We start from the raw sequence: 16,400 nt of genomic DNA on the forward strand, positions 1-16,400 counted from the left end.
CCCACTGGCACTGGGGTGCAGAAAGTAGGCAGCCTCCCGCTAATTAGATCAATCAATTAACCACTTAAGAACAAGGCATGGCAGGTGAGTAAGCAGGCAGTTGGCCCATAACAGGAGGGCGGAGTCACCCCTAGAAAGGCTCTGGTGGCGATACTCCTGTCACATCCCACAAAGAATAAAAAGATCAATGATACATAGGTTATCAAAATTAAGCCTCTAAGGGGCCCCAAATGACTCTCTTGCCCAGGGCCACAACAACCCTAAGGCCACCACTGGCTAGAGTGAGGGGTGCTGCATAACAGATGCTTGTTTTCTAAGTGTGCTGTAATCTCCTATACTTTACCTTTCGAAAGCATGTTCAGCAACCTGTGCAAATCCTAATATACAAACAAGCATTCTCTCCTCTCTCCCTGCCATGTGTCCATGAAGTAAACAGTAAACCAGAAGAGAAGGTTCACATCCTTAATGAAATCCTTGGGAATGTGAAACAGCTACTAGGAAGATAGCAATGGTTTCAGGGTCAAAACATTTTAAACAAGGCCCCTACTACCAGAGTGTCAGATATTAGCTCTTTCCCTAGAGGACCCAACCAGAATCTCTGTATTAGGGATAATGCCTAACCAGCCACAGTAAACTTGGGGGACATGGCACCAACATCCGGATCCCGTCACAGAGAGTGACAAGTGTCCAACTGGGGGAGTACTACCAGATGCAACCCTACCTCTATAAAAACTGGTTTGGATGTTTATGTAAGGGCCCATCTACACATTACACTTAATGACAAGTAGTCATTGGGCCGCACATTCAATCAATTAATGATGTGATAAAGAGAGGAATAAGCTACAAAGTTATTCCACAAAATGTGTAATAACTTTGTAGCTGCTTATCATGCCGTAACTGAAAATGCAGCCAAGGGCCCCTGTGGCTGGGTGCCCTATCAGCTGATTGGAGCTCCCAGCTAGAGGGTCTCACCTGCCACCCCAGGTGAAGCTTACTCCCAGTCCTCAGGGGCTGGGAGGCCTATCAGCTGACAGGACTCCCAGCCACAGGGGCCCTCCACATACCCCTCTGGCTGGGAAACTGCAGTTGTATGAAGCAGCCCCATAGCAGTTGCTGTCTCCCCACCATGGGGTGCCCCTGTAGCTGGGAGCCTGGGTCAGCTGATGGGGCTCCCAGCTGCAGCTCCCTCTACTGGCAATAAGGCATCATGAGAGCTGACTCACAATCCCAAGAAACATGCTTTTGAAATGCCATATGTGCATGGCAGGGAGGTGCACTTGCGTGGATCATGGATTAGATCCCACTGCACCTTTACCTGCATGTGTAGAGGGGCCCTAAAACTTATAATATAAATTTCCATCTTAAAATAGGGCTGTGGATCAACTTCTCTGAGTTACTCAAGCCAGAACTGAGTCCTTCAGACCTGGAATTTCAGAGCTGTTGTCATTACTTTAGCTAAATCTATCAGCTAAAATCAGTTTAGCTAAATCTATTACTTTGATTTGCCTGTTTGGATAATTATAGAGGTAGTTAACATTTAATCTGAAGTCAGGCAGAAGGGCAGTGTAAATTAGCGTCCTCCTCTATCTTTTAGGCTAATGAAATCAGATTTATACCACAAGCTTTTGCTAGCCCAAGCTCACTTCAGACATGGCACATTTTAAAGGATTCCTGACATACACATGCAGAATTCAAGTGACTGTTTTATGCATTTTAAGATATCAGAAGATTATGGCCTGGTTAATATTTGTGGAATTTAAGGCCTTTAGAAAAGTATACCAGTATATCTTATTTGTAAAAAGATATACAAAACCTGGGATTTCTCAGGGAAATACTGGTCGAGATACATCACCACAATGCAGTGATGTTCGTCTTTAGCCACTATTAAGTGCTTGTTAGAATATTTGAAAATATGACACTCACCAGCACAAAGTAATAAGCATATAGAGCCATCAAATGATGAATTACAAAAAAAATGTCTCCAATTGCCTTCCAATAGTAAGTAACAAGCAGCAAATCTACAAGAGAAAAGGGAAGGGGGGGGGAAAAACTAGTAATTTACCACAGTTACCCTTTACTTTTTATTACTTCAATTTTCAAATCTTTCTAGGTTATCAATGCAAGACACTTTACATGACAAATAATATCCAATTTAAAGCAACAAAATAATCTTAAATTTCCTTTTAAGGGAAAACTTCTAATCTTAAAACTGTCTTCTGTGGATCAACACCAAAATATTCAAAGAGATTAAGCCAAGAAGGTTATATAAGTAGGCAGGACCCCCCCCAATGCCAAACACACATTTGTAGGATTCACTTTGAATAGATCTTAGCTTCATTAATCGAAGTTCACAAATTATAAAAATATAACAAGAACTCATGTCTCACTATTTAAGAGGACTGAGCAGAAAACTGCTTTCCCATCCCATGACAATTTTGAGATTTCAAAAGTGTCTCTATTTTGAACTGGGACAAGACACAGAGCACTAGAACAGCCTGACCGTTACACACTCATCATTGATGTGGGAAACCTCAATTATAGACCATTGCTCTTCCCAAAATTAGTCCAGGGTCATGAACTTCAAGTTTCCCCACAAGTATGTGACCTGACTACCAGTGGTAGTGGTTATCTGTGGCTGTTCCATTTTATATAAAAAAAATTAAAATATTACTTAAGCAAAAGAGACTTGAATTTACCCACTGGGCTATAAAGGCAAGTGCCTGTTCCAATGCATTCATGAATTTATAATGAAATGCCAATGGAGAATTATTCAAAATAAAAGTTCCAATGAATGAATATAAAGAGTCAAAAATAGGATTGAGAATACTTCCCCCAGAACAGCTGGATGATTAGGGATGTAGAAGACCAAAGTACAAGTCACTCTATCTGGCAGTCCCTGGACTTGATCCTGACTCTCCATCATGGTAGATTAGTGCTATGACCCAGACGGACCTATTGTGTATCTCTCTAACCAGAAGTTCCATCCTTGATATGGAAAAGCTTCTTTGAAACTAACGTGTTACCACAACAAAAACCTGCTTGAATAATTCAGCATTTTCCATCAAAAATCCTTCTCTCAGAAAACACCCCAATCACTTTTAACTAAGAAGAGATAATTGAGTGAAGTTCAGCACAAGTGTATGTAAGGATGAAAGCCCCATCAGACAGGGTAATTAATGTTCTTCTCAACATTCTCACACATAAGACTCTTACACATAAGAATCTGGCTTAAGGGGCGAATGGAAATAAGAGTAAAGATACAGTAATTTTTTCAAGCTTTTGTTGGGGTTACTAAAACCCTGCTGCTTGCATTCTATGAGCACATCCACATGAGTGCACATGCAGTAGTTTGCACACACCACACATGCAGGCATTTGCCATGCTGCTAATTTGCAGCGTGGTGGGGGGTTTTGACACCAGGAGATCCTGGTGTCAAAAAAACCCCAAAATGAAAGAAAACCCTGTGCCAGAAGAGTGGGGCAGTGCACATGGTGGCAGTGTACACTGTCTGTAAGTGCAGCCTGACTGGCCAGAGCCATGCTCTAGCTGCCAGCCATGCTCCGCACACCCAATCGCTGCCACTGCAGCCTCAGGAGACCCCTAGGACTTCAGGTAAGGCTGCTGGGCCCAGCACAGGTGCTAGCCCCGGCCTCCCTTACACCACCCAGAGTATTTTTCCCTCACGTTAACCCCATGTGCAGGTGGGTGTGCTAGGGCAACTGCACACCCCTGTTCATGGGGACACAGCCAATGGGCTTAAAGGAGGAGCTTGTTCAACCTAGCAGAAGTTCAGGACACTCCAAAGAGCACTAAGGCCAACAACTTCAATTCCTTCTGAGTTGGATGGTACACCAGAGCAAATTAGCAGTAGGCAGATGCATCCCTGACCATAAAAACATACAGCAGCATTCCTCTACCACCCATAGAAATACCATTTCCATCTCTCCGCATCCCTTTGGGAGGATTCTGCCACTGCTCCAGAGCCCACAAATATAATAATATATTTAAAAGCCACAATGGAATCAATATTATATACATTCAACAAATCTTTAGAATAATGATTTGATATAGATATCCAAATGTATACTATATACATATTGCATAATTACCAGAAATGAGGTAGCCTGTGGTAATAGCAATATTCAGTTTCACAATTGAAGGGTCACCCCTGTAAACATACCAAAAAAAGTGCAGTTACAGACTTTATAACAAAAAACCTATAAATATCACATATCTTTATACTCCCTTAAGTCACCTCTTGCTTGACACAAAAACTTATAGAAGAGCCGTTAGTTAGGAAGACTGATCTTACAGCTTTCTGGTACTGCCATGGTGATCTGTAACTGTGTGGTAATGCAATGGTGACCAAATCAGCCTTTTTCTACAGAGCAAGTTGTATGTTAAGGCACCATCACCGCCTACCCGGTGCAGTCCCGGCTCAACTTCTGCCTCCACCCACACAGCAGGAAGGGTGGTGGTTGTGCTGGGAGGAGGGACTGAGAGAGGGCTACAGCAAAATTTGGGGTGGCTGCAGTCCCCGCCCCCATAGCCCCTCCCAGTGCCACTGCCACTTACACCAAGTCCACCCTGCCACTAACAAGAGCCTGGCACAGCCCTGGCTCCAGCCCACAGCTGCAGTCTGCCCGCTCCACCCCACACAGATCCATGGGCACATGTCCCCCCGCTCATGCCCTCCTGGGATACGCACAATAGCAGAAGCTGCCTCCCCCAGCGCACCCCAGACAAGCTGCAGCTCAGTCCCACACCCACCCTGCCCAGCTGGGCAGCATGCATCAGCCGGTATGTCTCCTTAAAAAAAAAAAAATCGGCTCTCAGTAATCGGCCCCCAAAGTCTCTATCAGTGCACCCCTAGTATTATCTAGAAATACACTTAACTGGCGAATTAAATATTTTGTTAATCTCTTTTAGATTTGCAATATTTTTAACTTACAGCCTTTCCCTGTATTACATATTGGTCCCTAAAATTGCCCAGATACCCTAAGATAGTGCTTTCTAACTGGTGACCTGCAAGCCACATGCAGCCTTGGGAGGTTAACCTGCAGCCCCAAGGTTCCCAGTTTGGGTATCATTTCTCTTATCACTCTACTACTGCTGCTGCCATGGGTCTCTAGGCTTCCCATCCCTCCTCCAGCTCCCTGCTCCCACCCCTGGGACCTAGGGACTCCACATGGTGTAGTGGGACAAGCCCACAGTGGGACATGAGGCACTGCTGTGACACAGCATATGGAGCAGTGGGAAGGGTGCCACATGGCATGTACAGGAGGCAGCCTGGGAGGCATGTGGCCACTAGCTACTCAAAATCTGGACAGCCCTGCCCCAAGGCAATTAGTATATTTAAGCCAGGGTCAAATAGATAGGGGAGGTATAGGGTTAAGAAAAGTGCAGGAGGGGTACAAGGCCTTAAACTTGTGTAAACTAGGCTCATTAATAATCATAGTTCTGTTGGTAAGAGACTTCTGTGGATGACTAGTATCCCATGTGTTTGTAAATGGCTAAATCCTACATCTTATAGGGTCTGCCTTCTGAAAAGGCATGAGATTTCTACATGATTGAGCAGCCTTGCTACAATGCACCTGGCATCTCCCTTGGTAGTTTGTTCTCAGTCTTATTCAATTACATAACATCTCAGTGGATTCCATTTATCAATCAACCTAAAAATGGAAAGTGTGACCTATAAAACTGTTAGATGAACTAATGATTCAGAGTACAACCAAGCTTTTAAACAGCTTCCTGCAAAATAGAATTCAAGTACTATACAGTCATTAATTAAGTAGTCACTGCATAGTATTTGCTATTCTGTATGGGATTTATGATGCTAAATGGACAAATGCTAGCTATTTCATTTTTGTGGCCTAGCAAATCAGCCTTCCAGTAAGTAAAAGTGCATCTGTTACATGTGACAAAATAAAAATCTTTTATTTTGGCATAGTTGGCATTTTCTGATAGTGAGGAGGTAAAGGGTAGCAAATTATGATTTTACTTTCACTGACAGGACTCCATGAGAAAACTTGCAGAGCCATTGACAATATTATCACACTTAGTCTTCCCTTAAAATATTGCTCTTAATTTCATAAACAAGAACCCAGATAATTCTTAATGTTCTCAAAATGGCAACTAAAATTTCAAGTACTTGACTTTAGGTTAATAATTAAAAACATTGGTGCTCAGCCCTACACAGTGGGTTCTATACTTCCTGAAACCACTAACTAGAACAATTTCACCCAGCCAAGAGAACTCTCAGATACTATGGTCCAATCCTCAAAACAGCTGCCATAAAAACAAAAACAAAAAAGCCACACACAAGTCCAACCCATACTCAACACTAAAACTTAGACATTCTCTCAGTATGAGAAATCTAGTTGCTTTTAAAGCTATTTGATATTTTAGATTGCTTTTTGCACTCTACCAGATGTCAACTGAATCACCCAAAACCATAGGCAATAGCTACTCTGAACTTACACAAGTAAAGGAAATGGTTAGAAACATAAGCAGAGTTACAGAATAGTTTCTCCCCAAAGGCAGATAAGTTTTCCTTGTTAAAGTTTAATGTTTTTACATAACCTTGAACGTTCAGCTATCTGTGCAGGATTAGTTTTCGATGTGCTGAATGGGAAGGTAGCAACAATTTCTGTAAGCATTATTCAAAGCAATTTAGTTCTACTTAAATTTACCCCATAATTACCTGTTTTATGGATCGGGTCATTTTCCAGGTGTATTACTTAAAGATAAACAAGCTGTTTTGTACTCGCACCATTCATTTTTTGTTTGTTTGTTTTTTACCAAGACTTCTTAAAAAGTAGACAACTTGAATTCACTCAACATTCACCACAACACTGAAGAAACAACATCATTCCCTTGTGTTCAAGCATTCCCAATTGATCCAGTCCTTTTGGTAATGCCTTAGTATTTCTTCTCTCAAAACAGATACCAAGAGAATGAAAGAAAAATGCCAAGTAGCCATGGAGCCACATATAGAAGAGACCAATATTGTAGAGAATTAGTTTATAGCTGAATATAATCTACTAGAACTTCAGTTTACAACAAAAACAAATGACACTTCATATCTTCAAAAGGCTGTTCAACTTTTAACAATCCTTCACAGTACTGCATTCTTTGAACTCGCAAGGAAGCCAGAGGAAATCACAGATGTTCAGCAAGTTGTAACAGAGAATTCTAAATATTTGACCCAGGTAAAGAAAGAGTAGAAGTATTATTCCAGTCTTATAAGTGACAAAACAGATTGGTGCCAAGTGATATGCCTAAAGCCACCAAGCCAGCAGCAGAGATGTGATCAAAAACCACAGCTTCATGGTACCCAGATCTATTCAGTCCAGAATGCATTCTTTTATTGTGTATTAGTTTAATCCTTTCGAAATCAGATGAAAAATATATTTAAATTATATTTAAATTAGTTTGAAAAATACTGTTAATTTGAAAAACACCGTTAATTAAGCTTGTCAAATTGCCAAGTTATTAGTTTAAAACAGCAAGTTATGAGGTGAAGATTAAACAAACAAACAAAAAGTTAGTTACTCAGGTCACTTCCTCCCCAGAGGTGAAATGTCAGTTCTCGCCAGGTAGGAGGTGAAGCTTCAGCTTTCAGCCAACAATCCCACATGTCAAACAAAACTAGAATTTGTTAGACTGCAAGTCTCTTGAAGGTGGGGGACAGAGGGCTACAGCTTGGTTAACACCAAAGACCAAAATCAAATTAAAAACTTACTGTCTTCTTTATTAAAGGCATACCGTCTACCTTACAAACAGTGACAGAATGTTTTAGTGTCCCAGAAAAGACCTACATAGTATCTTAATTTTAACAATTTAAGATGATGTCATCCAGCATTTAACTCTATTTTTTCCTCCCAAATGGACTTCAACAAGTTACACAGCAGCTTGATTTTACAGCTCCTAAATTTATTCAAATATTGATCTAACTCAAGTTAACATTCTTTGACGACTCATAATTATTTTCAGCTCTGCACATTGGAACGTCAATGTGCAATTACAGTAAGCAGACATCAGATTTTGTGCAACTGTCCATGCCACTATTCAGAGCATAAATTCTGTTTATTTTATCAATTAAAATACCATTATAAATTATCTGAATTTCACCAGATTGTGAGAACAGACATATAAGTGGAGCTCCACAATTTACAGGAAAACTGACTGACAATTTGATTAGTTAATGGACTGGCACAGCAGCATCATTGGAAGAGAAATGAAAAGAAAAGAAAATTTTAAAAGCTTTTATTAACGTTAGTTTAATATAACATATCTTACCAGATAGGGTCTGCATTAACAGCTTCATCATACATTAAAATATATACACAAAAAACACCAACCACCAAGGCATGGAACGTGGATACTGTCCTGAAACACAGAACACTTGCAATTAATGTCATAGCTACATTTATAGCAATCTTGTCCTTTTTTTTTTTTTTTTTTTATATATATACACAATTAAAAAAAATTTTTTTTTAGCTTTTGTATGATTTTAGATGTTTTTATAGTATATCCAACTGCTCATGCGATGAGCTATTTTTGCCATACATATCAAAGTTTTTCATAAGGAAGGATAACATTTTTAAATAATCATTATTTTAAATGATAAAAGTAACGAACCTAAAACTAACACTTTTACTAATGCATGGGCAAGCAATTATACTGGGTGTAGGGCTGCTTAACAAGTTTTGGTGAGCTGTCAAGGGCTGCATGGGTAGTCCTTCCTGCCCCTTGATAGTTGCCCCGCCCCCTTGTCACCATCTGACTGGAAGTCCCACCCCCTAACCTCCGACTTTTGCCACAAGAAGTCCTTCCCCTTGCTCCCTGGAAATACTCCTTTTAGGAGGAGGGCGTTGCCATCTTAGAGACAACCCCCTCCCCCCGCCCCCATCATACACTAAAAGTCAAAACACCTACTATAACGTATTTTAATTTTATTACAAAAAATATTTTTGTCATGATTTGCATTTTGAACTGTATACAGAGGTGACCACACAGTAACACAAAAAGAAATTCTTAGTTTTGTAGGGGGAGGGTATGTGCGTATGGGTGTCTATGGTGTGATAGAGGGTGTAGGTGTGGCTATGTGTGGGAGCATAGGGTATGTTGTGGGGTTATGTATATGTGAGAAGTTGTGGGGGCAGGGTGGGGGTGTGAGGGAGGTTGGGGCAGTGTGGAAAACCCCCCCCCACTCTGCCCATGGTACAGCAGCAGCAGGCCAAGTGTGATTCCAGCCAGCACTGCACATCATGGCGAGGGGCGCAGCCTCCGCTGGGCTGCCTCTATCCCAGCGCTCCCCACTATTCATGTGCATCCCCTACACTTGCACAGCAGGGAAGGAAGCCCCAGGTGCTAGAGCCAGGTGCTTTCCCTGCCAGGACAACACAGCATAGGCAACAAGCTTCAGGCTCTGGAGCTAGCTATGTTCTACTCAGGGGCTGCGTTACAGGGGAGGGAAGCCCCAGGCACCTTCCCCTGCGGGGCAGGGAAGGCAGGTAGCTCCAGAGCCTGAAGCTTCTCGCTTGTGCCATGCAGTCCTGGCAGGGAAGGGACCTGGCTCTAGCATGTGGGGCTTCCCTCCCTGCTGTGCAAGTGCAGAGGCTGCATGAGAGTGGCAGGAAGCACTGGCTGCAACCGTGCCCTGCTAGGTGCCTGTGCACTAAGTGCCCCACCTGCTGCTGCCACCACCTGCCAGGGCTGCACACCACGGACGGCATACTGGGTTGGGGGGAGTCCCAACACTCCCCACTCTCCCTCACACCCATACGCTGCCCAGCCTAGCTCCGCACTGCCACCAGCCCCAGTCCCATGCTCCGGGCTCCCTCCCACCTGCAGCTCCACCAACTCTGCTTCCCTACCCACTGCCCCGAGCCAGCGGGAGACGGGGGAAGCGAGCATCTCCCAGGGACTGTGGAAGCTGCATGCTGGCCCACCAGGCTCTTCCATCAATGAGGGTGGGAGCAAGACAATAGGGTATGTTTTGGGGGCTGCATGTATACATGGGCAACTCGCTCCCACCCTCGTCGGCAGAAGGGCTGGGCGGGGCACAATTTGTTGCAGGGCTCTGCAGGACAGATGAAAAAGTGCTTGGAGCAGGCTGTATTCTGCCAGCTCCTGTACTAATGCATCTTAAAAACCAAACCCAAGATTTATTTAATTTTTAATAATTGCTTCAGAAATGTTCAGCTTAAAAGAACTAGCAGAAGACTGGCTGTACTGCGTACTACAAACATGGACTAGTTTGTGCACTACAATAGTTTTCTGCTTGTAAGCACAAAGTTAAAAGAATAACAACTCAGAACAAGTCTCGGATATCTGGGCTTTAGGAGCAGGGTTTAAAAAATAAACAAATGAACAAAAAAACCCAAACAAAAACAAAAACAAAAACCACCCCAAAGACGCCAAAGGTGAAAGTTTCAGTGAGATTCTAATACAATTTGACTATGCTATTCAGTCTTATAGAACAAACCAGACAAATGCAAGATAGTAATATGAGTAAGAGTCAGGTGTGTCAAAAGGATATCAACTACAGCATAAGGATAAAGATACTTATATTAGCTCACAGTTTAACCTGTAGGGCTATTCCCATACTCAATATCATTTGCTCACCTGCATAAGCTTATCTTCCCATAATGTAATTGAAGAGGTCTTGTCCATATGCACGTTCCACTAATTATATGCATACCTGAAACCTCCGGTCTCAGGACATGGGATACACATGCAACGCAAGTGAAACATGTATATTGACAAACTTCAAGATGTCTTTGGAAGGTAGTTTGGCAGCACCCAGCTAGGCCCAACCTGCCATTTCAAACTGAACATATTCCATACCTCTAAAAGTGTACGACTTAAGTTTTTCTCTATACTTTGTTAAATGTGTGTGTGGGGGGGGAGATGGATTTGGGAGTAGTAGAGGTGCACCAATATACAATTTGGGGGCCAATACTGATAGCTGATTTTTTAAGGCGGTGTATTGGCCAATATCCATCCGGTCCAATACAGCTGAGTCTAGCTGGTAAGTCTGTTATGGTGAAAGAGGAGGGGGAGAGAAGGGGTGTGAGGGAACGATCAATACCCCCTGCTGTAAGGGAGGGAGCGGGGCTTCAGTAGGCGCTGCCCAGGGACGGCAGGTGCATGATGGAGTCGTGGCTCATCTGGGGGGCATGGCTCCCATCACTGCTTCAGGAGGGTATGTGCCCCTGCATCCGTGCAGGGCAGGGCAGGCTGCAGCTGCAGACTGGGGCTGAGCAGTAGGATGAGCTGCCAAACGAGAGGCACACAGGAGCGGGAGCTGCACCCTCCCCCAGACAAACCATGGCTCAGTCTTGTGTCCTCCCACCCCAGGTGGGCAGCACCTACTCAGCCCCAGCTCCACTCCCCGCCCCCACTCATTGCAGGGGACATTGATCTGCTCCCCCATGCCCCTTTTACCACACCAGTCTCATCAGCTGGATACAACTCTTAAAGCTGCTGGGCTTGTGCTCCTTGGTGCCTGTATGCTGGCTGCAGCTGCGTGCACGCATGAGCATTTATTGGCTAAAATCAGCCACTTCAAGCCGATTTCCGATATATAAAGAAAAATTTACTATCGGTGCTGATCCAGTATTGGACCGATGTATTGGTACACCTCTAGGAAGTAGTTCACGTTCCCCACATGTGACCAAAACTGTTGAATCCACAATTTGAATGGACAAAAATTGAGTGCAAAAATAGTTTTACTGTAAAATCATGGCTAATATTCTAGCCACAAAAAATCTGAAGTTCCATGATCCACAGCTGGACATTATTTCACACAGTTAAACATTATAAAATGCAATGCACACATACATCTAAGGAGACAAAGCTGCAGTTGCCAAGGGAACCATATCTTTATTAATATTTAAATGCACATAAATCAATTTGAAAGGAACATTTATTTTGATATATGCATTATCAAGACCCCAAATACTGTTCTGCAGAATTCAAATAAAAAACTACTGTTTCCCCTGCCTAAAGTCTTTGCCCAGTAAGCAAGGAGGATTGGGGAGGGGGGGCAGGGTAAAGAGAATTACTTTCCTTACTCTCCATATTTTCAGAAAGTCTTTGTCCCATGACCGATGTATTAGAATGGTAAAGTTTTACAAATCTGCATGTGTTTTCCACTTAAGGGTGTACTGCTGTATGATTTTTGAAAGTTTGTCTCTATGAGAAGTTGCAGCAAATGGATGGAAAGCTGCAGATTAAATTAATCAAATAACAGCCATGTATAGCTACATTAGACAAGTATATTTAGAAACCATATAATATATCATTTTTGAAAGATTAAGAGAGGCCAAACCTTGTAATTTTATCACCACTCTTATGGAAGACATTTCTCTCTTTAAACTTCAGTTCCCAGAGACAAGAAAATCATGGGGGGGTGGGGAGGAGTAGTGAGACTGGACTCGTTATTTTGGGAAATTTAGACAGGGGAAACCAATTCAGGATTTTTGAATGCTAAAAACTGTCAAAACCATAAATGGCAAAAATGGGTCTTAAATTAGGGTTGGAATGTCTATATAGCTGTGATGATCCAGAAAATATGCAAGATTGGTGATATCTTTTACTGAACCAACCGTATAGCTGGGAGAGGCGTTAGACAAGCTTTCAGACACAAAGACTGCTTACAGAGGTGGGGGGGTGGAGGAAGCACCTTACTTTCAGCTTGGTGTGTCCCCTCTTTATACAACATGCACTTCAGTGGGGCTTTTTGGCATTTTTATCCAATAGCTGATTGAATAAGCAATTAGATAAAAGCACCAAGAAGTCCTGCTGAAGCACCCAATCTATACAGATGCTGGGAAGCCAGGTCAAATTGACCCATTTTCTCTTCTGGTAAAGTGCTGAGGGGCGGGGGTTTCACATCTACCAGTGGCAGGACCTTTTGCAGGACAGTCAGAAAAAGCCCAAGACTGAATCAATTCAATCTTCACAGGTTAGTCTAAGATGCACAGATTGAACCAATAAGCAAGTGAACAGACATTCACTTTTGATTCCTGAAATGCAGCCACATACCTGCAGTGGCCTAGGCCAGAAGCCAGGGGGCACCAGAGCACACCTCCCTGCTCAGCAGGAGCAAGCATCTTGGGCCAAAAAGCTAGCTCACTCTCTCTGGGATGCTGGGGGACTGCAAGTTAACAGATCTGGAAGGGAGCTGGGACAGAAGTTTAAATAAACACTATATCCATCCAATTTTTCTGAAAGCAGTTTATATGCACTGAACTTCTATTGTGTTAGAAATTTGAACCACTTCCTGATCACTTATACCAATTTATGTGCAATTTCTGTCCCTAGCCCATGGAGGGGCACTTTATGTCTGAAAGCCTGTCCAACATCTGTCCTAACTATACAGTTGGTTCAACAGAAGAGATTGCAAAAAACCTCATTTCCAAAAGTGTAAATCTTTAGTTTCTAAAATAAACTAAGACTGCACACATCACAGTTTCTTTTAGAAATGGCTGTTACCCAAAGCTTTGTATTTTAATAGTTGGCTTTGTAAATAGCTATACACTATTGGTAGAAGTGTCTTACTAACATTCTTTAAATACATTTTAGAACTACAGCAGGTCACACAAGCAAAAGAGTGTGCTGTATGAATTCATTTCACGTCAAACAAGCTTGTGCGTGACATATCAGCTCCTATTTTTCTTTATTTTTATTACAGAAGTGTACTCGAAGAAGGGGCTCTAAAACTCTATGTTCTACCGTCATATTTATGAAAATAAGTGTTGCTCACAAGAAAAAAGCCCATTAAAAAGCAAATCCCAATATTAAAGTGTTGCAAATAAGAACTGTGTCAATCATCACTTTTGCAATAATTCTTGTATTGTGGCTTTGCAACTTAGCGCAAGGATGAGGAGTCACACATAAGAGAGTGTTATAATGCCACTATGTTATTTGCCAGCAACATATGCCCTATATGCTGGATCTGGCCAGTGGAGCCGCTGGATCTGGCCCACTGAGCTGCAGGGCTTTGTCATGCTGCAGCCAAACAGTAGCTGGAAGTTGTGCTTGTGCCATGTCTCTCTCCCACCACTCCCACCCACCATCTTTTTTCCTGCTCCACACACAATCTCCTGTCATCTATCCATGGCCCAGCCCTATTTCTCACTTTTGAAATGTCTTGGGCAACTGATTACAACACCTCTCTTATCTATTGAGGTTGGTCAAATATGGAGTCTAAAGCTGCCTTTTGCATAGTAGTGTCTATGGAAGACAAAACAATCTAACAACTAGTTTACTGTACTTACACAAATCCAGAACAACTCTGAATTTAAGACAACCCTCCCACAATAACTAGATTGGGGTGCATCCTTCCCTTTGAAGAGGTAAAGACCCTCTATCAGATAACCAGGAAGGTAACCCCCTGAATGAGAGCCACAGGTAACCAAGCAGGATCAAGAATCAAAAGGCTGGGGTCTTGGAGGAAAAAGAAGCCACACCTCACACCACTAGAAGATGTGCCTTGGCTAGGTTTCAGGAGTATTCAGAGAAACAAGGCAAGGCTTAGAGTCTTGAGCAAGTGGCCCCCTTGGGGGAATCCTTGGTAAATCTGAACTCTAAACCCAGTACTTTAAACTTGGTACAGAACTTCTCAAATATGTACAATCATTTTAACATCTTCACTTATATTCCATTATATAAGGGCCTTAAAATGTATTAATTAGTTCATCATTTGTATTTTGTGCTAGATACTTTACCTTGAATTCCATTCAATCTTCCTTTTTTGGTTAAGACTATTAAAACCAGGAGTTATCCATGCTGATGCCCAAGCACTTAAAACATGGAACAGAAGTTGGAAAATGGTGAAACTAGTAACAGCAATACCAATAATCAGTTTGTTGAAGGCAGCCATTATTCTTCAGCCTGTTAAGAGGAATTGGAGAGTTTCTTAGTCCACATACCAATTAATTGCATAATTTTTTACAAATATTATTTTCAGCATCTAATATATTAATCATAAATAATATTCACTCAAACTTACCTGTTTTTAATAAAACACCTCAGGTACTGTTTTATTGCTTAACACTAGAAAACATAGTATTAAAATATCCTATACTTTGTAACTGTAAAAAGTGTATTGTCTATTACATGTCCATTCAAATTGTAAAATCATGTATATTTAGTCAGCACTAAAGGGGAAAAGAAGCTCAAGCAACTTTTCCAACATTTCTAGATAGACACTGTAGACAAGAGCTCCGAAACTATTGTTTCTTGCTTATGAAATTCGTTTACACTCTCCCTCTCTCAGATTTCTTCTTCCGACTCTACTAAAGGTTCAGTGTATATGGGGCAATTTCAAAATGGAGGATTTCAAGAAATTTACCAGGTAAGTAAAAAAGAGAGGGTAACTTGGAATAATGAATATACAGACAAGTGGTTTATTGTCTTTTTAAAAAAAGTGTCTAAGAAAATGCTTAACTAAGACTTTTAACATTTCAGACATAGTATCACTAGATAGTTAGGCCATTCTACAGAAAGATAAAGATGTAATACTTATTAGAAAGAAATCTACATAATATGCATAAAAGGAGCAGAGAATGCACATTGCAATGTTAATATACTACAATAGTTAAATAATATAACCTATAATATTTTAATGTAAATGTTCAAGATGAAATAGTCAGCCAGCCAAGTCTGGAAATAAACATGAGTTTGAAAGCTCAGTCCCCCCATGCTTATGCTTTAAGATGCTGGCTTTTATATTAAATTGTCTGTTGATGAACATTCCACAAGACAGGCATGCAATTTCTTAAACCACCACAGATTCATAAATCTACAGCATGTATTGCCCATAGTTTAATTTTAACACTCAGTAAAATCTATAAACCTAGCCAAAATTTGAAGGAAACCAGTTCAGAAATTCTGAAGTTATAAACAATAACTTTAAAGCAGTAGAATGCCCAACTGAAGCTTTGAGCTTTTAGCAAATGCTTGCTTTGAATCCATATAAAATAATTCATAATACAACAAAACATTTTCACCTGCAAGCAATTACTTTAAACAGTACTTTAAAATAGTATGAGCTAAATTTGCCTTGCACCAAACCTGAGCTTTATTATGACAACTCCAAGGCACTCTCTATTACCACATGGCCCCAAATAAGATAAGCACCTTGTTTTGGGAAGGCAGAATAAAAGATTTTTCCAGTCATGGCTGCATACTGACTGTAGGAGACCCTGCAAGGGAGGGTTAACATGGTAGCTCTGATCCTGAAGAGTGAACTCAGCCCTCCCTCCTCTAAGGCTGGCAGGGGGAGAAGCATGGCAACCACAACCATCTCACAGCAGTCTCTGCATGCTTCTATTCCAACAACAAAAAAATACAAAATGCCCCCTCCCCCCAAAAAAACTTTTCCC

General features: G+C 41.7%; 1 protein-coding gene across 4 annotated transcripts in view; it reads right to left on the reverse strand.

The window, feature by feature from the left end:
* TMEM56 (transmembrane protein 56) overlaps positions 1–16,400 on the reverse strand; it is a 63,098-nt gene that overhangs the window by 12,615 nt on the left and 34,083 nt on the right. For all 4 annotated transcript variants that reach the window (XM_019531065.1, XM_019531063.1, XM_019531064.1 and 1 more), the window contains 4 exons: positions 14,742–14,907; positions 8,302–8,391; positions 4,110–4,168; positions 1,924–2,018 (listed from right to left, as the gene is read on the reverse strand). In XM_019531065.1, the coding sequence (XP_019386610.1) occupies positions 1,924–2,018; positions 4,110–4,168; positions 8,302–8,391; positions 14,742–14,896 (399 nt within the window). In that variant the 5' untranslated portion in view covers positions 14,897–14,907. The remainder of the gene's footprint in view (positions 1–1,923; positions 2,019–4,109; positions 4,169–8,301; positions 8,392–14,741; positions 14,908–16,400) is intronic.

The sequence above is a fragment of the Crocodylus porosus genome, unplaced genomic scaffold, assembly GCF_001723895.1.
Source record: "Crocodylus porosus isolate Cpor-Errol unplaced genomic scaffold, CroPor_comp1, whole genome shotgun sequence".
Lineage (NCBI taxonomy): Eukaryota > Metazoa > Chordata > Crocodylia > Crocodylidae > Crocodylus > Crocodylus porosus.